At 51.1% G+C, this 25695-nt stretch overlaps 1 protein-coding gene across 2 annotated transcripts in view; it reads left to right on the forward strand.

Annotated features, from left to right (window-relative positions):
• Positions 1-25695, forward strand: part of LOC119449618 (AF4/FMR2 family member 4-like) — a 179572-nt gene that overhangs the window by 40253 nt on the left and 113624 nt on the right. Inside the window, exon 1 of one of the 2 annotated variants that reach the window (XM_037712832.2) lies at positions 19763-21007. The exons of the other annotated variant lie outside the window; for it this stretch is intronic. Within the exon in view, the coding sequence (XP_037568760.1) occupies positions 20937-21007 (71 nt within the window). The 5' untranslated portion in view covers positions 19763-20936. Of the gene's footprint in view, positions 1-19762; positions 21008-25695 lie in introns of those variants that run through there. 2 annotated transcript variants of the gene reach the window in all.

The raw sequence follows: 25695 nt of genomic DNA on the forward strand, positions 1-25695 counted from the left end.
TGTATGCAGCGCAGCCGCCCATTCTTCAGCGGTTGTTTTGTCGTGCGATGATTTTAGTTGTCCTCGAAGCAGTTCCCGAGGCGGCTCTTCGTGCAGTAAATTCACTTTTACGCATGTAGCTGCGCATGCGTACGTTTATGATAATCGGGTTGCGCAACACTGTCACCGCTCGTCTACCGACGCAAGAATCTCTGTGGCTGTTGAATTTGTTAGGTGGCTGTCGGCAGCCTGTCGCACCAAAGCAACTTAGGCGGCGTGAGCACTAGCGAAACGATATGTCGCCACAGGTTGTCCAGAAAAGGGGTTGGGTAAGTGCAGGGAAGTGTGGTCTCATTATTGCAGGAGGATCGGGTAATCAAGGGGATACGCCACATTTACCAGCAAAAAAAAAAAAAAAAAAAAGAAGACGCAAATAGAGTTTTGCATAATTCCGAAGGAATGTTTGCTTGGGATGCGCGCCGTGTAGCAAGATCAGGTTTCGCGGACCTTAACTGATCACGTAGGCGGAAGCGCGCGTTTGCGTATTTTCCGCGTGCCAAATAGTGTGTGCACAGTTCGCAGGCCACACGGGGCGCGGGACGTGCGGTTACCACCGGCCCACGCACGAGGAGGGACGGCACTTTTTCTCGGATATGGCTCGCCGATCAGTTGGAAGCTGCGCGGCGGCTTCATTAAGTAAAGGTCACTGCGGTGTTCATTGTCGAACGAGCGAATGAACGCTTGTGTCGACACGCTTTGTAGCGCTGCGCTTAATCCGCCCACGTTCCCACGGCTTCTGATTTTCTTGAACGTATAGTCGAAGGCGAGTGCGTTGTGGGCGGAGCATCTTTAGTATGTCCGTATGGAACGAAGGTGATGCGTGTCTCTAGATTTAGCCGAGAGATTTATTTAAAATGGGCTGGTGGGGAGCTTCAATTATGGTGATGCTTGCGGGCCACCGACTGTATTTATTTCGGGGATCAAGGGAGTTCGGAGGATTTCTTGTCATTGTAGAAGAAAAATGGGAGAACAATATAAATAAATTAAGGGCTGGCGGAGATCTGTTCTTTTTCAGGCAAGTAATTGCGAAACAATTTGCGTGTTGAATGTGCCTTCAAACGTAACCAAAGAATAATTTTTTTTTTAAACCGTAGCCGACGACCCAACAGAATGATCAAAAACTGTTAAGTTCTAGGTATGACTCGGACGTTCATCAATAAGTACACAACAATCTCAGCCCAAATATATATATATATATATATATATATATATATATATATATATATATATAACAAGCGAGGGAGGGAGAACTTAATGGCTTGCTTGTTGGTTCTCTCTCAACGACACATGAAACCGCTGGTAATCGGGAAACGACGATTGTCGTCTTTGCCAGCTCCTTCCGAAATCACCTTTGCCTGCATTCCGCTAGGCGGCTGGGCTCGTTTCACGGATGTCGCCTCTGGCGGGCTTGTCGTTTAGCTTTCCGGTTGTCTTAGCTCAGTTCACTGATCGGTCCGTTCGAAAAAGCAAGGCCGCCGCCTATGTTTTCCATGCGCCCTCTCGAATGTCCCTTCCCTTATAGTTCCCATATCTCGCCTTTCTTCTCGCTCCAAGCGCATCTTCTTGTATCGCCACTGGAAGCATTGGGAGCGTGTTTGGGCACTGGTTTCTCTTTTGTTTCCGAACTCTGTCGACACTTTTCCACGTCTTACTCTTTTTGGTATTGTTTTCTTTCTCCAGACCAACCGGCAAGCGCTCCCAAACGACCGAGAGCCTGTTCGGGATGATGTCGAACGCTCTCACTCGAGCCTTCGTCGCCGTTGCCTTTTATGTCGGGCCTTCGAAAAATGGGGCGCGCCCTCCGAACGGCGGGCATCGACGCACGCGGGCACATTTCGTTGCCGCCTCGCTTTGGAATGGGCCGCTGCGCTCGGAATAAGGGCGCGCGGTGGTCGCTCTCCCCACTTTAGAGGAGAGTTTCTTCGGTGTCGTTTTTTTTTTTTTTTCTTTATTTCGCCCCTGGGCACGGTTATGTTCTCCTCACTGCTGCCTCAGATTTGGACCGACGCGCTCAGTCTTTGCTCTCTTGTTTCTGCTTCCTCGTTGGTCGCTTTCTTCTTCGTCGATTGTCGTCGTGCTTTCGCTGCCGGAGGCCCCCGTCCCTTTTGCGGCCCGCTTGCGGTTGTGCTCCTCAGTTTCGCGCGGTCGCTACACTCGACGCCAGGAAAGGAGAGAGGTCACTGTTGGCCTACGAGATTGTTGGAATTGGCGATCTTTTTACTCGACGGAACGCGTTGCGCTGCTATAGCTCAGGCCGGAATGTCGTGAGAACAATCGTTGTTCCGCGTTATCATCGATGCGTAATCGATGCGTAACCAATCCTCGGACTGGCATTTGGTGGCGTCCTTCACGCCGAAACATAAATCACGCACCTTGTGATTGTAGGCGTACGTGGAAATGCGAAAGTGAGCTCGTGCTGCGATTCATTTAAGTTCGCGTTCCACGTCGGCCCGATATGATCGAGGCATTATTGTGAATTGCGCTGCGTCTTCTAGAACACAAGGTCTAGCCGAAGTATTAAAAATAAAAAGGAATAATAATAAAAAAAAAGAGGTAGATTTTTCGTAGCTGACGGTCGGATGCTTGTGCTGTGAGGAACTAGCCAGTGAGAGGTGGCGCACGATTATTGCTGACCGAGTGTAGCAGATAATCGCGCGATTATTGCGCGAGAAGCACTGAGAGAGAGAGGGGGGGGGAGAGGCTCGTCACTTCTCGAGGCGCCTCGTTCGAGAAAATTTCACCCACCCTCTCCAGCGGAAAACTGGGGGGTGCGCTCACTTACGAAACCTGCGCTGGTTGTTTTCTTGATCGACCGGTAATTTAGAGGAGGCCGGAGCCAATTTGGCGTAACCGATACCTGGCGCCAGGTTGCGTGGGAGGCCCGATTCCGCGGCGATAGCGCTCTCCGGCATCGTCGCCCTTCCCCTCTCCACGTTGCCTCTTTCTCTCTCTCTCCTGTCCGTTTGACAAGGACGAGAAGAAGCGCGAGCGTCGTCGTCGACACCGCGCAACATTGCACGGCGCACGTGTTGCGATCCGTGCGTTGAAACGTGCTCCCCCCCCCCCCCCCCTTCCCCCTCGGTAACGGCATGCCCCCGCTGCTGCTCTCGAGTGAAGCCCTTAGCGGCCGCGCCCGTACAGCGCTAAACATAACGGCGCCGCGGCGTCAGCGGTCGTTGACAGCATCATCGACGCCGCCACTGGCGGGGGGTTTCGGCGGAGGCAGGGAGGTTGCGAAAGGGCCACGTGCTCGCTGCTTTCTCTCTCTCTCTCTCTGTGCGTGTGTCGCACCCTCTTCCCCCCCCCTCCCCCCTCCCCCCCTTCCTCGGCCACTGGCTGTATTTAGCAACGTGGGAAAGAAGCCTACTTTCTCCCCGGGCGGTGAGACGAACCATTGGCATTCGGAGAACGCGACGAGTACTTTGCATTGTGAGCGGTTCGAGAATGCGCGATTTGCCTCGCCCGTACTGGGCTTCTTGCTTCCCAGCCCTGCGTTGTCGCACTCGTGAGGAAACGAATGTTGTTTTTAAGCGCATCTGTTCGTCGCGCATAATCGTGCAATTGGGGCGCTGTTTCCAATCCCCATTATTTTATGCATAATGCCAACGGGTATGGTTTCCACTAGCGTCACTGCTCGAGCATATTCATGCGTTGATGGGTACGGGGAAGTAGCATGCTACGAGTGCCGCCAGGCAAACCTCTCCAGGTTTCATTAAAAAGCCTCTCTCTATCATGCATTGAGAACGTTTATTGTTAAAAACTGCGCTACTCCCGTTGCGTGTACTTCGATGTGTAAACCACAGTTGCGGCCAGGAAAGTGTACTGATCTTGGATTCGAGGAGGCTACCGTATTTCTAGAGTTCGTAAGACAGACATCACGAGGTAAAATTATAAATAAATAAATAAATAAAAAAATAAAAAAATAGAAGAACCAACGTTGCGAGTGTGCATTGCGATCATCTTTCACGCATTTGACAGGGCTGTTACGCTTTCGTCTTTTTTTTTTTCCTTTTTGCTCGTTGACTGTAGCGTTCCGTCGATATTTGCGAAACTGAGGCTTTTGATTTGTTCTTTCTTTGTTTATTTTATTTTATTTTTTTTTCCTCCTGGGAAGGGGTAGTGTGGGTGGGGGGACAGATGTGGGTTGGCTTGGGGCCCTGAGAAGAGGAGCTGACAGGACGCAATGTCTGGTCGTCACGGCGAGCACGTCTCCCGAGGTCGCTAACGAGGCCGGCCGGTTGGCTTCGGCTTTTTCTTTTTCGATCGTCTCGTTTAACACACTCTTCGATGCAGCGATTTGTGCGGTGCTTCGTCGGCCCCTGTTCCTTCCTCCCTGTTCGCTTGAGAGGGGAGGGCGACCTGCTGTGCCGACGCGAATGCCAGTGCAGGAGCGGGAGGGGAATTGGGGGGGGGGGGGGGGGGGGTGTTAGGCTGTTCTCTGCGCACGTGCGCCCCGTCACGCGCCGCGTTATAACGCGGTCGCCGCACTGCGCGCACGGGCTCTCGCTTTCTTTCGGTGCTCCTCCTCGGAATATGGGCTGCGTGCGCGCGCACCTTTCCCGTATGTATATGCGTGCCTTTAGGCGTTATTTGTCCACACCGTGCGGTAATTCCTGAAGGGCAGTGGTTGCGTGGAACAGCTTGAACGGTACATTGGTACGCTATATGCTCGAAAGTCCTGTGCGGATCTCTTTATCACGCTCTGAGTCGGATTCATAAACCGGCATTTACAACGTGGGCGAATGGGCGGAGAGGGCTGTTATTTCCAAGAATATGGATACTGCAAAATCAGTTTAGTATTTATTGGGCAGAAAGTGCACCATTGCGTTTGAGGATTCGCTGTTTGAAAACTCGTGATGGCATTGGCGCACAGGTTCATTGGTTCGACTCTGTCGTTCCACTAACTTCTACGGTCACTTCGCGAATTCCCACGGCGTGTAATGTCTCCATCTGTCGTCAGCCGGTGTAGTAATCCTCCCTCGTGAAAAAAAAAAAAATTAAGCCTCGGGGAGGAGGGGGGGGGGGGTCAAATTAATGCAGAATGCTCCGCTACTGCTCCCCGTATACTGTACTGTCAGTGTAGTTTAATATTAGCGAATCGTTTTCGATAGTTCTTTGAGTCATCGCAGACAGGAGACAAAATACAGTTATCTCTTTCTCTGTGTATGAGAAGGAAAGTTCGACTGACTTCCTAGGTGAAACGTCCGCGCAAGATTCGCTTCCCTGTTTGGGGCGAACTTTTCAGCTGTGCAACTTCTTGCTGCCTTTACGTGGTTTCTCTGCCGTAAACTTAGCTTCACCTTCCGGATTTTGCAGAGGGAGGGCCTGGGGCTAATGGAGAGGTGCCTCGCGCCGCTGTAGTGTACTACAAATATTTTCTAGTACACACAAGTGGTCACTGCCCGGCGACCATTATCTGCTTTTGCGACAGAGACCACCGAGCGTAGTCGCGCATGTCGCCGGAGAAGTAAAAAAGCGTCCTTCCCCTGCCCTGGCCCCGCTGACACAAAGGATACGAAGCGGAGGTTGTGTTGTTTTTTCTTGAGCGCACCGGCCGTGGCATGCACGCGGGCATTTGCATGTTTACGCGTGCCGCGAACGTCGATTGGCGCTCGTCGCTTGCGTGCCCTTCGATACTGCAGTTGCCCGGCGCTTGTTTGCATGCGCGCCATTAAGAGCGAGATGGCACGAAGGGGTTGCGCGCACACTGGGCCAGGCGTGATTATAGAGCGTGCGCGTCATTATGGGCGTGCCGCGGCGTCGCAAATGCCACGGCGCTGTATTTGCACATCTAAAGTTCACTGTCAAGCTGTGCGTGTCAGGACAGTACGGGCCCTAGCAAGCGTCCGCAGTTCGAATTGTTTGCCTAAGCATCGCTGTGTGTTTCCGAGAGCGCCTGGTACTTCGGAAAATATAGCGTTGTTGGAGAGCGTTCCTGCGATCTGGGCTGGGTACGTGTGTTGACACGGAAGAGATCGAATCACGACAAACGCAGGTCCGTGCGTTTCTGATTTATGGGAACAAAAAAATTACAGCTGGCCGTTTGTGCGTGTTCACCGGAACAGCCTGTTGCTGCAGTTCGCGGGCTGTGTTACCTTACAGCTAGTTTCTTTTCTCTTCTTTTTTTTTTTCTTTTTTCTTGGAGTCTATCTGAGCACAGGGGCCCACAATCGCGATAAACCGGGGCTTTGGGGGAGATGTCATGCTGGATAGCTCTCGCAATTTTTGTGGAGTTTTGCTGCCGATAATGGGGACAAGGGTTCGATTCCCGACTGAAGCGGCTGCATTACGACGGGTCCGAGCGCAAAAAGTTCCGTTCATGGAGAGTTTAGTCACAGTTGAACTGACTCCAGAGGATGAAAAATAATGTGCATAGCCCAACCGCCATGGCTCCCGTCACCTATACCGCGAACAGTGTTTTCGTTTATTTTCTTGCAAAGGTCACGCCAAAACATCATCAAAAATCCGCTAAGAAAAATTCGGCGAGAAATAGGATCGCATGAGAAGCATAACTTAAAACCATGCTGAAGTATCGCAAATACGAATCGTGGCCACCTTGCGCCGAAGCTTTCCACAATTAGAAGCAAAATTGGATCGAGGGACGCGATGCACATTCGATATGACACCGCTGATCTCTTATCACGTGGCAAGAGTGTCGGACACCTGAAATGTCGAAGTGTGTGCATACTTCGCACGACTGGGTAGTTTCGCGTTCGAGATCTTAAGTGCGAACGTTCCCGAACTTGAGCTCTACAAAGGTCGGTGCGTAAAAACATAGCCGGGTGCCTCTCTTATTTGGAATGTCTCATTTTCTTCGCATCCCTATAGCGGCCGTTGTTGGCGGCGCTGTAGTGATAAATGAAAGCGCTACCCGACCAGTACCATATGCTTACAGCTAGATGTATTCGCAGACGCCAGAAGGGCACATTTGACAAGTGTTTATATCCGGACCAAGTGTTTGCTCCTGCTTTTTGAAAAGAGATGCACTTCGAGATAATATGTACCGGAATTTCGTTCCTACGTGTGATTTCACATGAACAATAAAAAAAAAAGGGGGGGGGGGGGCGAAGGCACTGTAAACTGTTGCTGAAAGGCACTTTGCAGACAGTATATTATGGCACCGTGTTCAAAGTGCATTAAGTTGCACTCAAACGCCCGCTGTCCGCTAAAAGCGCCTTTACTCCGCCTAAAATCCCTTCAAATGGCGGCAGTAATCCGAAGTGTAGCTTCGGAACCTCGCACTGCAATGAAATGTTCGCGGTAACCAGTAGAAAATTCTAGGTTTACGTGCGATCCACAACGCGGGCCGTGATCCACAATCGCCAGGCGCCAACGCGCGCGGTGCATGGCTGAGTGGTCGTGGCGCGGCGCTATAGCGAGGAAGTTTACACTTGGTGACCGCGCGCATGCCGACGGTTCCTGTTCGGACACCGCAATCGAGGTCAGGCGCACGCTCAAAGTCGCCGGGCTTTTCGGTGTTTGGTGCGCGAGCCGCGCGCACGCACACAACTGGGTTGCGCCGTCCCAGCTGCGCGCGCTCCTTCGCGCGGATAGACGGAGAGGCTGCGCATGTCGTCGCTCGTGCGTGCCTGCTCACTCTCGCTGCGCGCCGCCGCAGCCTTGGACGGTTGAAGAATGAAAGACGAGCGACAAGCAACGATGTCCGAAAGAAGAAAAAGCTTTGGAGAAAACGAAGCGCGCAGCTGCCCCTTTCCTTTTGTTGGGGTCACCGTGCTGCTTCGCGCGGACTGAGGAGCATGGGGGCCCCACTGCCACGCTTTGGTCGTCGGTCGTTTCGGGTCCAAAAAGAGCGCTCCAAATGGGTATTTGAGAGTCTTAGCGCAGCTCGTGGAAACGTACGAGCGTGGCCGTTGTACCGAAAGGCCTGGGCGCAAGCGGCATGTCTGGCGAGACATGTTGCCTAGAGCGCGAACTTTGCGTTGGCTGAGTTGTATTACACTTATTTGCCGACGCGGACTACCGACGTCACCGCAGTAATTTTGGGTTGGGGTTGTTCAAATAGCTTAACTTTCGAATCGAATACGAATATTCGAGAAATACGACCTTTGAATGTCGAAATCGATACCGAATATTTCCGATTTCCGTTTGTCACCGAAAGGCTGGTTTACGACAACTGATGCCGTTGCGAATTGGGCGTCAGACTGACTGAGTAGATTGTGTAACAGACAAAGAAAGGAAAAATGATTATAGCTAGTACACAATGACAATAATGGAATAAAGAAACAGCATGTCGCCAAATACACGTAGCATAGAGTGTAGTGCTCGTTTCTCTCGGTATGCTGTAACAACTGTGGTCTCTTATAGTATAATTGAACTGAACGAATACTGTACATCTTCGAATAGTGAATGCTAGAATTGAATAGCAAGAACTTTTCGATTCATATTCGAAATTTCAATAGTGGCACCCCGTAATTCGGGATTTTCTGGAAGAGCTAGTCGTGAAGAAGAACGTTTCCAGCGTGTTACGGGTGACTAGAGCGCCACGAGGTGTCGCCACCAACGCTTCTGCACTCCGTTACGTCTGGGTATTATGGTCTGCGTGCGTCCGGCGGCTGTACGTTTCCGTTATGCTAAATATCTCTTTAGCGTATATAGTGAATACATGCACAGGAATACCTGAAGGGTCCGAGACCATCTGTACTGGCGACACCATGAGAACTGGCTCAATCATAGTGCGCTAGAGCGTTCTTCAATGGTTGAGTGAGACTTTTGAGTCCCGCTGGCGTAGATAAAAGGATGAGGAACAAGGATGGCTCTGCCTTGTTGAGTTGACTTTATTGGCCTGAAAAAGACCACCCGAGAGGGGTCTTTAATAAAGACAATAAGGGGTGGGGATTCAAGGGATGAGATTTACGTATATTCAAAATTATGTACATCATGAACTATATCCAAATGGATCAATAACACGCTGTTTGAACGAGGTCGGATTAGTGAAGCCTTTCCAGTCATTGCCAGTCCGGAGAAGGAACCAGACGGAAAACAGTTCGGGCACGCCAGCGTGTGACTTGCTCCAGGGGAATTGTGCGATGAGAGATGCGTGCTGCGGGTACGATGTGGGGTGCATGATGAAGGGTGCTGTAGAAAAATTTGTGATATATAGAGCTGAAGACAGGCAGTGCGTCGGTAGTTATATAGTTAGCGGTATTGTTCGGCTTTCCACGCAAACTTCCACAATTACACTGCAGCTTGTTCTGGACGTCACTGTGTCCGCTGCCTGCTGGGACCTCCGGAGAACATGCGCAGAAGCCGCCACTCACAGACTCAAGAGTATACGTCACACACAATACCACGCTCAAATTGCCAAGCTCCAGAGTTGCGCGATATGTTGCGTGCTGCGGATAGCGCGTCTGCGCCTCCCAACTATGCAATGCCACAGGAGGGTGAGTTTGATCTCCAGTGTCGGTAGCGCACGACGCGTTTGTTTTTTCGCCTTATGGTGTGAGGACGACCTGACGATGACATGTCGGCTGCGGTGTAACGGAAAGGACGGACGCACGGACACAGCGAACTCAGTCGAGAGCTCTGAATTGCGTTAGCAATTGCGTTAGTTAGCTTCGTGGTGTTACACGCAGAGGCAGAGACTGCATCTTACTGTTACACTGTAAATATGTTCGTCGCAACCAAACTTAGTTTTTGGCCGGAGCTTCCGCGTTGGTGGAGAAGTGTGCGCTCGTCTTGCACGTCCAGTAGCGTTGCGAAGCGCGCAGGCTAGGCGGTCCCACGTGCACGAAAACGCAGCGGGCGGCTGATTACGTTAAGATAGGCCGATGAGCGCCGTCCATAATGTGTTCTCGCCGTTACCCGCTCGACGTTAACGACGTGTAATAGCGCCCGAGCCGCGCGCGTATGCGTGAGCACGAGGAGAAATGAAGTGTTTGCTGCTGCTGCTGCTGCAGCTTGTGGTCCTCCCGCAGAGGCCGTGTGCGCACCTTTCCTCCCCAGGAGATTGGCGCATTTGGGGGTCACGCAGAGATTAAGGCAGACCGCGGAAGCGCCGCTTCCGCTTTTCCTGTTGGCGGAAACCGGACGGACGACGTTCGTTGAGCCGAGGCCGTGCAGAAGCGCCATGTCGGAGAGCGTATAAAAGCGATATACAAAATATAAGAAAATAAAAAACAAATTAGTGCATCGGGGCTGCGGGGCTTGTCACAGCAGGAGTCCGCATCGTGCGTTTCGACGCCTTTTTAACACTAAGTGTTATATATACCTCCTACTATAAAGGGCAGCGGAAGCGATACCATTCTGAGTTTAGAGGTGGCGGATGGGGAATCGTCTCGGGTGAAGGGCCCTGATAGACAACGTTAACTTAAAACTTAAGCATATTTAAATGTTGCGCAGATTGACACCAGTGCCCTACAGATCGAAGGCAAATTAATTTTCTTGTTTGGGGCTATAGGTGGGTGTCCGGCGTAATTCGTAAAGCAAAAGTGATTGAAGTGTGTTATAATGGGTGTTTGCTTTTTCGGCAGGTGTTTGACGTGTTACATGCTTTTATGAGGTTATTGACGCATGGTAGCAATTTCGTGCTCGCCTATTCGCGCGAAATCGATTTCCTCTTCGCAGTGTGCGTGCAGATAGGCCGCCCACGCTTCACGCGCATTTTCGGCAGCGACAAGCCGTGATCGCCCACGGTCCGGCGGCCTTTTCTCCGCAGCGGAGGTTCCGGCGCTTCTCATTGGCCGCAGTTTCGCGTGACGTCATGTCTGTTCATGCGATCACGAGGGCACTGCACTTCTTTTCTGCGTGTGGAGGCGCGACACCGCGTCCGCGTTGTCTAAAAATAGCACGCCCGTTTCAAAACGGGTGTTCCCATTTCGGGAAAGCGTGCGTCTTTGAGGGAGCCACTTCACCCGACTTTATTGGGATGCCTTTCCTTCTATTGCGAGCTCGTTCTCGCGCTTTCTTTGCGATCTTTTATTTCTGCGTCGTTACTCTCCCCCTCCCCTCTCATTCGCCGCTTCTGAGGAGCTTGGGAAGCAATGTTGAATAACCGGCGCCCTCCCTGCTATGTATAGAACTGGGGAAAGGAACTCAAATTAGGCCGTAGGGGCACAACATCACGACTTTTGAAACTGCGGGAACAGTATGAGTAGTGAATGCGAGCTTCAACAGTAAGCCTTTATTCAGGCCATAATTTCAGCTCAGCTAAATTTAGGTAGTGATCTTCCTGTGTGTTAGCGCTATAACTTCAATGTGACCAGTCCTAGTCCTGCTAATACTGAAGAAGGAAAGGACCCACCAATTAGTGAATCGGGTCATCGATGGTCGCAACCTAACCTAACCTAACGTAGCGTTAGTACGGACGGGGTGGGGCCGTGTAGTTTATCAAGTCATCAGAAAACACTTTAGAGTCTATATCCTACCGTCTGTCGCTCTCAAAATTAAGACTTAAGTCGTTCAATGTCATTGAGGCTTCATAGCGTTCCTCATGGAACTGAACTGTTTAAGACGGGTAGCTAATGTGCTTTTGTTATGCGATTGCCTTCAGTCACCACTCGTCGGCCTTAGCCTTTAGCGCGGCAGCTTTATCGGACGCCGTGGTCACCTTCGCGTCTCAACAGGTGCGTGCTGCATTGAAAGCAGCGCCGCGTCAGAAGTCATCGCCTCCCGTTTGATTTCGTACACTCGCCCACTCGTCGTTACGGTTGGCGGTGTTGTCCTTAAGTGGGGAAGAAAGAGGCCGTGAAACGTCACGATGAGTTTGATCGCGCGTGCCTCCTTCGGGCCACTGGTGGGAGAGGTTTTGTCGGGCGTTAGGATGCAGTCGCTGACGTCAGTCGGCTTCGCCGTCCAATCCCGTTTTTCTCTGTCGCCATTTTTTACTCCCATCGTATCCTGGTGCGTATCTCGCCTTATATAGAGTTGCATGGATGGCCTTCCTGCGTTGGCGAAAAGAATGGCTCGCCTTCCGTGGCGCTTAGGAAAGGCGAGACATTTCCTGAAATAACGCGTCCGTGCTGTGATTACTGCGTGGGAGAGTCGGCTTATGTTGGGAAGACCCGCTCGGTCTGTATATACTCTCGACTAGCGCCTATTTGGTGTTTCTTTTCTTTCGAGTGTCATCTTATGCTATCTTGTCGATAAGAGTTGGTAAGAGTCGAAGTATTGTATTTTGCGATGTTAATTTACTAATACAGCTGAAATTATTTTTCTGTTTAGTGTCCCTTTAAGGAATCCGGGTTGTCAAAATTAGTCCCGGAATCCCTGCACTGTACGGCCTTTGTTATCGTCCGAGCGTTGCTTTGGGAAGCCCAGTCAATCAGCCATGACAAGCGAGCTAGTAGTTCTGATTTCTGGGTTAGTTGTTCAGTTGGTAAATTGTTGAGTGGGAAGCGATAAAATTTTACGTGGCCTGTGAGAACGGCGTTTCTTTCAAACGAGTGCTTGGTACTTTTAATTTTTTCTTCCCGGGGGAACTTTTTGAGAGCTCGTGTTTGTCTATTATTTAAAATTTTGCTACTCATTTGCTATTGGAATGCACCACCGCCTTACACAATCTATTTCCGTATTTTTTTAACACGAAAGTGTTTTATGCCGGCTTTCATGAACGACTTCTTGCAACGGATTTATGTAATGGATGTGTCGTGCGGTGCAATATGGAATGTAATACGCATTGTTCCATCTTCATCTCTGCGTTTAAGGAGTGAAATCCAGTTTTTACCATAGCAAACATGAGGAGGTGTAATTTTTAGCACGAAAGTGTTTTATGCCGGGTTTTACGAATGACTTCCTGCAGCGGATGCCATCTAGGAGCGGGGAAGCGAAGTACTGCATCGTGACACTAACGATCGCCGACAGGGAGCGCTTCGGTAGTCACAGCGCATGGAAGCTCCAACGCGGTGTAGCCACAGAATAATGACCCAAATGTAAATGGCTTCGTGACTTTGTACTGTGTAATAAATAATACAATAAACATTATTAAAAGTGTCCGCCGGCAGGATTGGAGCCCAGGACCTCTAGTGCGGAAGCTCGACATTGAAACCATTATGCCACGGACGTATGCGCCGACACGCGACTTAGAACGCCCTCTTATCAATTTCTCGCGGGCAAGTCAGCGCGTTGAGACGCGTGGCGCGTTTATCGAAAACTCAAATAAATTTCTGGTGACTCTAATGTGGAAGGACGCTGACAGGTCCCCATATATACATGATGCATTTTCATGGGGGTTAATGCTTGAAAATGGGGGGAAAATGCAGTTTGGTCATTTTTACTGGATACCTCATTGACGCGACTTTCTGACGGCGCAGTAGGCAGTTGAGAAGTTTCATGCTCGCTCGCCCTGATCGTCTGTGCCTGCTTTGATTCAAACAGCTCAAGTGCACTGTGTTCCTATGTTCGAGCTTCATTGTTGGCGACAGCAACGACGTCTGCCGCTGGAAGCAAGCTGTCGGCGGTCACCGCCTTTGCGAAGTGTCGTCGCTGTTAGCGCACTACTTCCGCGTTTTGTACCGCGCCGCCGGCGGCGCTGTTTCCGGGCGCCCTTCTCCTCCATCCTGCTGTGGAGCCCTGACCCGTTGACTCTTCATCGGGGCCGCAGAAGGCGACATGACGTACGTCACGGGGACCACGTTGCGTGCTCCTCCGTTCGCGGACGGTTTCAATTGAACAAGTGTGGCGGCCTTCAGTTGCGATTTTCTCTGTGGGGCCAATGCCCCCGGTCACACGGGTAAATTTGATGTCGCCGCTATTAAATGACATTCCATACATTAAACGACATATCTTCTCGGTGCGCGGTGGCTCAGTGGTTATGGGAACTTATGGCCTTCTGCTGAGCACAAGTTCGCGGGTTCAATGCCCGGCCGCATTTCAGTGCGGGCGAAATGCAAGAACGCTCGCACATTTAGGATTTAGGAAACGACAGAGTGTTTTAGCGTATCTGGTATACGCAATAGCGTTTGCGTAATATCGAACTACCGTACGCTGGTGGCGACATCTGCGTCTAACCACAGTGCCTAATAAGCACGTTTTCGGATTCCATGGGTGTTCTTGTCGAAAAAGTCATTTAAAAAGGCAACGTATTCGCGATTAGCTGCTGCCGAAAATTTACACCAGCAGCCAAGTAGGATACACTTGGTTACTGCAATAATAGACCTGTGTCTGTGTGGCTGAGCTCTCCACCACCAGGTGGCGCCACCAACCCAGCCGCTCACGTTTACGTCTCCGGTAATCCGCGAACGGTAAGTAGTTTTAGGACAAACTGAAACTCTGTTGTAAAGGAAAATATTTAGTCGAGCTAGATTGAAAAATTAGGCTTCCGTAATAACTAATTGCACATTCGTAGCGAGAACGGAGCTTTTTCTTTGTTAGCGAGAAAATGACGGAAATGGAAAATTGCAGTGGCGCCACCTGATGTGGCCTATGGTACATCTCGTGTGACGTTAGCACTGGCTGATTGACCAAGAGCGGCATAGATTGAGATCACCTGGAGGTTACGCAAACTCGTCCGTATTGGCGCAGCTGGTTCAAATTGAGCAGCAGCGCGACCTTGCTGCACCATTTTTTTTTTTTTTTGATGGTACCATAGTGCTCCGCTTTCCACTTTGTTCATTTCCTGGGGTTCACTGCTGCCCATTTCCTAGCTTTCGTGCGAGTCGATGCGCGTGCGTTTCCCCACTCGTGCCGAGCATGTCAAACCTCTTGCGCGGCTAACTTCCCCACCTATCATTAAAATTTGTCTCACCAGCGCGCGCGTAATCTCACTACTGGTTCATATCACGGCTTCCTTGTGATACATTCTTGGAATACAGTATGGTAGTTCAAGAGACGATTGCCCTAGGTTAGCGGTTTGGCATAACGCCGCACCAACATTCCGAGCACTTCGCGCGATCCAAATGCAGAATATCGCACCTTTATGTTCACTACTGTACGTAACTTTCGGTTTGGTCGTCGTCCGCCGCCCCGTGGTCGACCTGAACTCGTCCGTGGCTCCGCGTGTCGACCGGGCTCAGGATGTTGGGGGCGAGGGAACTGTGGCGGCGGGGCGTCCCTCCTCTGTGCCGGCGGTGGCCTCCCCCGCGGCAAGGTCGTTGTGCCGTCGCCGCCGCGTGCTCGCGCTACTGCCCCGCTCCTGTTGCGAGGCGCGCGGCGGCGGCGGCGAAAGGGCCGTGGTGCGTGTTCGCTCTCCGCTGCCCGGAGGCGTCTCGGTTACCCCGTGTTTGCTTCCGCGCTGCTCATCCTGACCAGCTTGTCTGGCCTAAAAGTTTATCTCAATTCACCACTGCGAGAGTCGCCTTGGCTTTAAATGTCGTTGCACTATACAAGTCTGTTGTCGCCACACCGATCTCGACGTTGGTTAGTACGTAGCTGCCTACGAGCGAGAGGACACGAATGCGTAAGGGGCCTGCCTAACAGGGAACGGGTTGGCTTTATCGAGCGTGGGTTTCTTAGTCGATCGGCAACGGGCAGTTGTCATATTTTATCGGTCGTGGTTATTTCGCTACCATAATTGGCGAAGTTTGAGGTAGGTATTGCGACCCGGAGCAAATATAGCGTTTCGCGAATGCCGTTGTATAGGTGGACGACTTCCAGCGAGCGGGTCGTGCGGTGTTGCGGCAAACCTTGTATACGCGAAAGACGGTGTATGTATGCAATGCGCGGTATACTCCGAACCATGATCCGTGCACGGGAACGTTGCGGCCGGTAATCATTTTCGACGTCGTACTTCGGGACAACGCCTCTCGCGGGCTGCAGTTGCGTGAGCGTGGAAGGCGGGCGGGTGCGTTGCACGGTGAACGAACGCGCGGGTGTTCGAAACAAATTTCCGAGGGAGGAGCGGTAGCGAAGAGTCGTTACTCTCGCGTTCGTGCGCAAGTCGCTTGACCCCTGGCCACAGCCGGGCGGGCGCTGACCGCTGGCCCTCGCGTGTTGTGCGCAGGTCGGCCGACCCACGTGTCGTTGTGGCCATTCTGCGTATCGATGCTGGATCAGCGCGTATCCTCTCGGTGAGGGCTTCGCGGCGCGCTTTGTGACCGTCTTGAGCTGCTCTCCTATAGCTTTCGCTTCTTTGCCCCCCACCCCTTAGACGACCGGTTGGATGATTTGACGCTTTCTTTGCTGTCGGGGCAGCTCGATCCACGTATGATCTTTGCTAGAATATAAAATGAAGCTTTTGCTGATTACGCTGTTGAGGGAATGGGAACTTCCCTTTTAATGTTTAATTTCTTGCTCGAGTCGACGCCGTGGTCCTTTATGGAAAAAAACCTGCTGTTCAGTTTACGAGTCTGCGCGGATTCAGGCAAGGTGTGCGAACGAATAGATGCGCGACAGTAGAATGCGCAGAGCTACCTCAAATAGGCCGTGAAGGGGGCGGGGGTAGAGGATAAAGAAGCAGGACTCGAATGCGCTCTCCCCGCATGTTCAGCGACTTCCGTATCCACAGCCTTCGTTGCGAGCAGAAGGAAATGAAGTAAAACAGGAAGGATATCTCTCTTTTCGTTTAACGCTTTCAGGATGCCCATTCGCTGTTACACTGAAGAACTTGTAAAATGAGCACGAATCGTTTGGCTGATATGCCTGAGCTATAGAGCCGGAACTATTAGCAACATACCACATGGAGAGTGATATTCTGATTGCGAGTGCCGAGATTCCAATGAGCGCAGTCTTTGTAGGCAATTCTTTATCCTTGCTTCATCCAGTCATTTTTGCGAAAGCGTCATCGAGGCAGAACATAAATTGATTGGGGATGGGGTCATGTGACAGTATGAGAGCATTAACTAGTATAATTTTCCCAACGTGTGTTAGAAAAGAATGAAAAGAGCCCGATTAAAGTTCACAACCAACACTCCCCCCCCCCCCCCTTCCCTTTATAAGAAAAACACTCACACACAAAAAAAAAAAAAAACACGAAACGACACAGTAAGACACAAAACAAACATTTGTTGCTGCTCCGACATAGACAAGTCCCCTCGTCGAAATAGTGGCTTAAAGCGACGTTCCTTGTTTGACTACTCCTCATCAAAACAAACATTTGCCACATAGGGTGCGCCGTAGCTCCTTCGTTGAGTTTACAAACCTCCAGCGTTTTGAGTTTGGCGACCGCACGCGAACACGCTGCACTCCTCTGCTCCCTCGCGCCACTTTCGGTGCTGAGTAGCGGGCGGCTCAGTTTCATTCGAATACGAAGCACGGCATCGCCGGCAATAGGGCAGGCAACCTGATCGATGCTGCGCGTCTGGCTCATAGGGGGCGCGCCTGCGGCAATTCCCGCGACGTAGGTTTCTGCGAATTTCCTCCACTCCGTGACATGATCGGCGGAAGGCCTTGAATAGCATACGGCGCGCCTACTTGCCCCTTTCCCCTCGTCTGTTTCATAACGAAAGACCGGCGGCTTTGCCGTGCATATATGCCAACTACTGGTTAGTTGTCTGATCACCACCGAGAGAACGCCGAAGGGAATTTTCTTTGAAAGAAATAACGATGGACGTCACACTTGGAAAGCAGCGGTGAACGAAGTCAAATTCCGTTCCGCTGTTTGCTCGCGTGCGCTTGTGTTTATCAAAATTTAGGCGCTCCGCGCATCTTTGTGCATTGTTGTCAGGCTTTTTAAACTACGTTGGATGATTTGACGGCTCTAGCGTCGCACAGCCACTCCTGATATTAACGCCATAATGGATGGCTCCGGGATTAATTACCCTTGTTTTTTTTTTCTTGTTTTTTTTTTTTGTGCGTCGGAATCTCGCTGCGCAGTAGTATTTGCATTCCAAACTCAGCGGTATGCGGTCCCTGATGCGGTCCACTCGAAACTTTATTCAAGTCTACCGGTTTACTTGACGGTTGTGCGTATTTCATGTATACCTTATACAGTTGACAATGCCTATCTTTTGTTCCCTGCAAGCGTTTGCTGTTGTGAAAGTCGGCGCTGTCAACACTTGGTGAGTCAGTTCCTGTGAACTCGGGAGCAAGTGAAAACAGCTGCAGGCGCAAAAAGCACGTCCTTGGCTTTGAGAAAATTGGAAAACGATCTTTCCTTGTGTGTGGTCGTAGAGTTGCTTGCAAGTCCAAGAATTTCTCGGTTTCCTAGACTTTTAACGTTACATCGTGGAAGTACATCGCCGTATAATTTTTCTGATAGATACCATATAATCGTTGCAAGGTAGTATTTCATAGTCCTGCAAAGGGGCTCAGACACGGCAAGGTTGCGCAGTGTTGCGATAAGCCGCGGCAGTTTTTTGGCGACTCCTGTGGTCGCCGTCAGCTAAAAGCTAAGGTCTAGTCAGAGGCAGTTAATTGTAAAGCGCAGAGTTCGGCCATTCGGCAACTCTTACGATTTATTTTTCGAAGTACACGTTCGCCGTAGAAATTCGCTTAATTAGGCAACGGCTGAACCGATCCGAATGAGCTTTGCTGCTGTTATTGGAAGAAAATTACGTTTATTTATAGTCATTGATGTAGGCCTTCAAATAAATAAAGGGAACGAACGGTAATGTGTAAAATACCTTAGAACTGAAAGTTTTAAGGTATTTAGTTGCAGGAAAAGCATATAACTAGTTCGTAGACTTAAGGCAGACAAAATGTCTCAAAATGCTGTTTACAAATATTTGATACCTTGGTTAAGCGTTGCACAAAAGTTGCAGAATATGCGTTCGATGTCTCTTTACATTATTGGCTATGCGGTGTTGTGAACATCAGTTGATTTTCTTGAAAATTCTCGCCCACTCTCGTAAAGAGAGAGAGAGAAATAGAAGAGAGGGAAGGCAGGGAGGTTAACCAGACGCACTTGGTAGAATTCTTTTTCTTTTGAGTGTGAAATTTTCTTCAGGTCCCCTCAGCTGCTGCGTAATGCGAGTGCTTATGCATTCGTCGCATATTTGAATGGAAGAGCGGGTTCGCTCTCCAAGGAGTTCTGACATAACGTTTTGACTTTTCATCTTTTATTTTGTTTATTGAGTTAAAATTAAGGTCTAGCCTTCTAAACCCTAGAAAAATTTACTGTCAAGCGTTAGAGTGCCCTAAATAATTTACTATGATGCTTATTTCTATGAATTAGTTTGGGTTTTGGCACTCACGATGTGGATTCGTCATGCCGTCATGACACATTGGCTACCTCCGTGGCTGCAACCGCTGCCGCTTCCACGCGCAGCCCTAGAAACCAGGCGTAGTACTCTTGTTTATTGTGGGCAACTTCACACCTAGACCTATCGCTATACTACATCAGTAAACTTTGCTTTGTCACGATGATATCGGTGACATCAGGTTCGGGTTCTAGAGACGTACTTTAGCATGATTAGAATATGTTGTTTCCCAACGTTCGTACTTGCCAAGTGTCATCCTTTTACTTGCGAGAAACAGGTGGTAGAGTTGCTACAACTTCGAAATATGTCTCGGCCTTGGATTCAGCTGTGAGACGCAAGGCGCGCGTGTTTGTTCGTTGGTTGCGGAAACTTTGATTACTGCGCCGCGTGAAAAAGACTTGGAAAGGGCGCTGGAAGAGAATCGTGTGGAATGCGCGTTTGGGTCAGGAAATCAACAAAGTAACGCGCCCGAGGGCGAGCGAAGCCTGTTGCTCTCGTGCCGCAGAAGTGGGCGGAGAGCCGTGCGTCGGAGGTGTGCGTGGAATGACGTCACGAAAGCGTCACGCGGATGACGTCGTGACGTAGACGCTTGGCGCGCGCGCGCGTTGCCGCCGCTCTGGGTCGCGCGTGCGCGCATGCGTGGTCGGTTGTGTTTACCGGAGCGCCACCTCTGTTCTCCTTCGCGCTTTCGGATTTGCTTGTCTAGTTTCGGCTGGTGCTGGGTCGCTGTCGTCTGCTACTGCGGCGCGGCGGCGACGGGTTTTTCGAGAAAACGCGCGGCGAAGTCGAGTCGCGTGCAGCTCTGCGGTGCTACGTCGTGGCTCTGGGCTTCGCAAGCGGCAGCGTCGATCTTCAACGCGCAGTGGTTCGGTGTCAGCGCATCGTGCCTCGAGTGGATACCTTTGCGTCGCTTCCTATCCCAAGAAACTTAGTGTTCGGGTGTGCCTGTGCTTTGGTGGCGCCTTTATTTTTTTTTTTTTTTCCTCGCGGGAGAGAAATCGCCCAGCTGGCGTCTCTTTGCGTGGTGTGCTGCAAGCGGCGACGGGTGGTAGTGACCTTGGAGACGCGAGTACGGGTGACCGCGGAGTTCGACGACAGAGAAGAGTCGCCGCTTTGCTGGGCCGCGCCTGTGTACGCGTGCGCGGCTGCCGAGCGATAAGCAGCGCGGTCCTTCTCCCCGCTGCACACGCGTTTGTATTTTGCGCTCCCTCGCCGCCTTCTCCCCTCGAGATTCTCTGAGGCCACCCGGTTGTGCGTGCCAGCAGTAGCTTCGGCCGCCGTCGGATCCTGCCGGGGGAGCGCAAGCGGCAGTGTGGCGCGCGCTCGCGGTGTGGCGTCCAGTTTTCGGGAAGTCGTCATCGCCGGCGGTGACGTCGCTCAGCTCTCCGGTCGATGTTCTTTCTCTCCCCCTCGTCACGCCCGTCGCCTCTTCTCTGGAATATTCCCAGAGATCCACAGTTCGGGAGCGCGTGCGAGTGAGTGACACCGCTCGCTGTGTCTAGGCTTCCGTTTTGCGTTGCGTCGTCTTCCACCGGACAGTGGTTACTCGTCGTCGCAGCCTCATTGTGCGAGACTCACTCCTGCCATTCTGTGCCCTGTTGTGCGTGACCCGTTTTTTTTTTCGGCGTCGGCCGCCGGGCGCCGCGGTCTTCTTGGTTTCGCCTGTGCCCGAGCGAGGGCGGTGGTGCTGTTGTGATTGTGGTGTGCGTGTGTGTGTGTAACCGATCGGCGTCTCGGATTACGTCGCACAGCGCCGGTGCCATCGCTTGTTGTCGTCGGTGTTTACTTTCTTCGTAAGCGGTCCTCAGCCTTTTCGCCGACTGATGGTTTGCTGCGGCGTCTCGTCTGGTCAACTGGCCTGTGACCATGGCCTGTAACGTGACGTCGTCCTGGGGATACAACCATTTTGACCCCTTGTGGAACAGCGGCGCATCCAGGTCTGCTACACATATCTCTTTTCGACCTTATTACCTCACCGGCTGTAGGTTCGCAGAGTTGATTATGTGGCCGTCATGCGATGAAATGTTTCGCGCACGTAGTTGTCCGCGGGAACACTGTATTAGCAGGTGAGGGACGGAGAGAGAGAGAGTCATCATCAGGCGCAGAGACTGCAGCGTATGTTTGCGTTCGCGGCTCTTTTCCTGTAAGCACGTCGAGTGCACGTGTCTTGCGCGTGCGTCTAGTTATGGCATACGTGACTGGGCGATTGGACGGAGCGCGACTTGTGGAGTTGAGACCCGGTGCGTTTCGCAACCAGTGACGAATGTCACGCCTTTTGAGTCTTTTCGCTGGGCCTGCTTCAGAACGAGTGCGCGGACAGGCAAGAGACGGCAGCTCTTGTACAACGCGTTTGTTCGTCCATATTCGGCCGTATGGCTTCGCAGGAGAAAGCTCTTCTAGGTCGCGGGAGACGAGGCAGAGGTGATCTGCCAGGCTTTTTTTTTTTCTTTTTGCTCGTCAGCTGTAAACGTGTTTGCGTGCGTGTCACTGTCGCGGTAACAGCTGCTGTCGCAGCGTCTGCGCGTGCGTGAGATGTGGTGTTTCGTCGTAGCACGCGGAGAGTAACTTGCGGCGCATGCTTCTCAGCGGTATCACTCCGGCTGTGCAGTTTGATTGCGAAGGACACCCCGCGGCGGTGACGTCTTGTTGTGCGCCCGTGGAGGCGGCGAGAAGTGTTTACGGCGCTGCGCCAACGCTGACGACGACAGATGCGGGCCGTGGGGGAGGGAGAAAAGTGTTGAGGTTTCAGATAAAAAAGACGCCGAGGAACAGGCCGGTCGCGACTGCACTGCATATCTCTCTGCTTCTGCGATACGCGCTATGTTGGACAGATGCAATCAAGTAGAACAGCTGCCGTGGAGGAACAGAAAGGCTAATCACGGCTTACTGCAACACTCACCCATCCATTGTAGTATATTGAAGGGATTATCGTATATGTGGCTCTCTATCTTCGGATTTTTTGGTGCGATTTCTCGGTGTAATAGCTGTGTACGTACAAATTTAGAAATGTCCGAACAGCATTAGCAATATTTGTTTTTTATTAGTTGAGTCTGCAATTGTGAAGCGAAGTGAAAAATTCAAAAAGCTTAGGGGAAAAAAATCTAGAGTCGCAGTTGAGTTGGTAACCGTTAACAGGAAGTAACGCTTTCTTAATGTGACTAGTTAACTTCTGTTTAGTATCGTGAGAGGTCGACAGGTAGCAGGGGCTACATTATTCGGCTATCATTATCACTACACGTCTAGGCTGTTGGCAAATATGTGTATAGCGTAGCGTATTCAACTGCGTAGTAAAGCGAACCGCACTCGTTGTCGCCGTTCCGATCGCCGCCACGCAATGAGGTATCTGGCGAAGTGTTATAGTTATGTACGTCGCCCGATGTTTTCGTCCCGTGCCTTAACATTGGGCTCTTTACGTGATGTTATCTATGCCGCGCTGTTATGACGCCATGCAGTGATAGACCACGTATGCAAATAACAAATTTTCACTCTCTCCCCCTCCCTCCCCACCTCCCCCCTGCGCTGGTTCGGTGTGTCGACTACATTTGGTATTTTTCGAGGTTGTGCATAGCCTTTTGAAGTGCTGCTTCTTGGGTGAGTTGGTAATTCGTACTGTGCACTTGGAATACAGGGACCGAGTAAGATACATTAACATGCACATGGGAGGGAGCTCTCTGTAGCAACTGCAGTTTTCAGTTGTTTTCAGGAAACTTCAGTTGCAGGAGCGCTCCCGTGTGTGCGTTTCTGTGCCTCACTCTGCACTTGCTGTGCCTAACGATAGTTCATGTGGCTTATTAACACATTCAATTACGGTGTGGTGTGCTGTACTTGGATTTTTGAGAATCCACAGCCAGCGCGGCAGTCCTCAATTTGTGGAGCACTCTGAACGGAGCTAGTGAACGTGGATAAACTTTCTGCTAGCAACTTTCGCGCGCGCGCGCGCGCGTGTGTGTGTGTGTGTGTGTGTGTGTGTGGCTGGCTGGCTGGCTGGCTGGCTGGCTGGCTGGCTGGCTGGCTGAGAAATCATGCTGGCCAATGTCAATGGGGCGTTCATCTGTGCTTTCGACCCTCCTATAATGACGCGGCATTTTCGCCGATCTGGGATGTCTGTTTTGTACCCATTTCTGGGACTATGGTATCATGGCTATTGTATACAGGTTGTTTCATCGAGCACTTTCAAAATTTATATAAGGTTCACTGTGGCAGATAGCCCAATTCTAGTTAATGAGCTGGTCTACTCAAAGAGGCGGGCATTACACGCACAAGAAATTGAAATGCATAATCGAATCATTAACAATAATTCACTAATTAAGTTTTTAACTAATTACCTGATGGACCATATTGCAATTTACAAATTGTAGCAGGGAAGTTCGCAAGGCGGAAAAAAATTATGGGGTTTTACGTGCCAAAACCAGTTCTGATTATGAGGCACGCCGTAGTGGGAGACTCCGGAAATTTGGACCACCTGGGGTTCTTTAACGTGCACGTAAATCTAAGTACACGGGTGTTTTCGCATTTCGCCCCCATCGAAATGCGGCCGCCGTGGCCGGGATTCGATCCCGCGACCTCGTGCTCAGCAGCAAGGCGGATCCACTTGGAATTAATTCTCGGGATGACACCAGTTTCGAGATATTAATTCCCTAACTTTGCGGAGAAATGCATTGGCGTTCCAGTTAATTTTGTTCTTGAATGCATAAAGCGACGTTTTGTTAAGATACTAACTGGAACTTCAATGCATTTCTCCGCAAAGTTCGATCATTAATATTTCGAAACTGGTGTCATCCCGAGAATTCGTTCCAAGTGGATCAGATCAGCCTTGCGAACTCCACGGCTACAACTTATAAATTGCAATATGGGCCATCAGGAAATTAGTTAAAAACTTAATGAATTATTGGTAATTATTGAATTATGCATTTCAATTTCTTGTTCAAGTAATGTCCGCCTCTTCGAGTAGACCAGCCCATGAACTGAAATTGTGCTATCTGCCACAGCCAACCTTTAAGAATTTTTGAAAGTGTTCGCTGAAACACCCTGTATGTGTATATATTATATGTGGAAAGCTTTCAAGCAATAAGGGGGAAACACCAGGCAGAACACTGGACGCGAGCTTCACCCGAAGCCACGTATGGCTTCACTTGTAGCTTGCAGAAAGCTATACGCAGAATCTGACATTTGACGGCACACTTCCGCTCATCATTCACAGCGGTTGCCTGCCGAAGAACGGTTTCGCATTGCACTTGCTCAGAATGTTTTGTGAGGAAAGCGGCAGCGTTGAGGGCTTGTCTGACTTTCGCACTATATCCTAACGCGCACGTGACCGGCTGGTGGTATATCCATTCTTTTGTAACGTACAGGCTCGCCTTGTCGGAGGCAGAGTCACACGTAAGCTCGGTTGGCTGCTTCGAGGCTGGGGCGTCGTGCTTGTATTGTTGGCACATTTCTCTTTCATTTGTGACCACAAGGCTCATGAGTGCCCAGTCACTGTCTGGCACCTGCAGGACGGTAGCCTAAAGGGCTCCCCACACTTTCCCCCTTTTACGGACAATTACAAACGCGAGTTGCTCGCGTTTCGCGTTGATTTTTGTAATAATAATGATAATTACCGATGCATCGACACTCTCCACCACACAGAGGTAGGTACTCTTTCCGAGCTCAAGCTACAGCTTTATTTGCACTCTTAATTGTCAGCCTCCACCGCATTGTGCGGACGTCCTGACCGAACTGCGCGGGGCGGGGTCTCAGTATTGCGGTAGCGGCTTCTTCCATTGACGACGACGAACGGGCTGGCACCCAGTACGCGACTTCTGCACTCACGGTATGGGTTTGGCGTGTGTAGGCCCGCGACCGCTGCAGCTGTTGCAACCGACGGCGGTGAGAAAGGGCGCGATCCGAGCGGACAGGTGCGCGCCTCCTTTTGTTTGCACGCCGCCGGCCGTTCAACTGTTGGTCGCCGGCGGTCTCTCGTCGGCTGCGCGAAATCGATCCTCTCCCGTGAGCACTCGCTCGACGGCTCCCCTTTGCGTCTGCTTTCTCGTCGTCTTCCTTCTCCTCGGGCGGTTGTCCTGGACGCCCGTTCCTTCGCAGTGAAAGCCCCCCTTCGCGGCGCTTTCATCGTTGGGGTAGAAAGAGATTGGTTTCTTTCTTTGTTTTCTTGTGTTCCCTTGCTTGGGGAGGGTGGTCTGGGCTCCCAGTGACGATGGAGCGATCGTTTTTTTCTTTAGGGGTGTCGGGAAGACCGCTCTCGACAGACTGACAGATTGCGACTCCGACCGTTGCGACTCCGAGCAGCGGTTCGTGGAGGGTGATTTCCAAGCCTTCTCAGTTCTTTTTTGCGACGTTGCCGAGGCCGCAGAGGCGGGCGCTTGTTTTGGTGTAACCTAAAATGACCGCTACGGTGCTTGTCGCGCACGCGTTGTTAGCATCGTGCCGGATGGTGTGGGACCTCACCTCCGCGGCACGAGCGTCGAACACGATATTTTGGAGTACGGATTCTCCCTATAGACGGGTTGCACGATGTCCCGTGCGCCTCGAGATGTCGGTTAACGGTGGATTTAAGACAGCTCCAGCTATATCGCCATTATCATGGACTACGTGCTTGCCCTAAGGCGAGAATCTTCAATTACTTTTA

This window comes from Dermacentor silvarum, chromosome 4 (assembly GCF_013339745.2).
Source record: "Dermacentor silvarum isolate Dsil-2018 chromosome 4, BIME_Dsil_1.4, whole genome shotgun sequence".
Classification (NCBI taxonomy): domain Eukaryota; kingdom Metazoa; phylum Arthropoda; class Arachnida; order Ixodida; family Ixodidae; genus Dermacentor; species Dermacentor silvarum.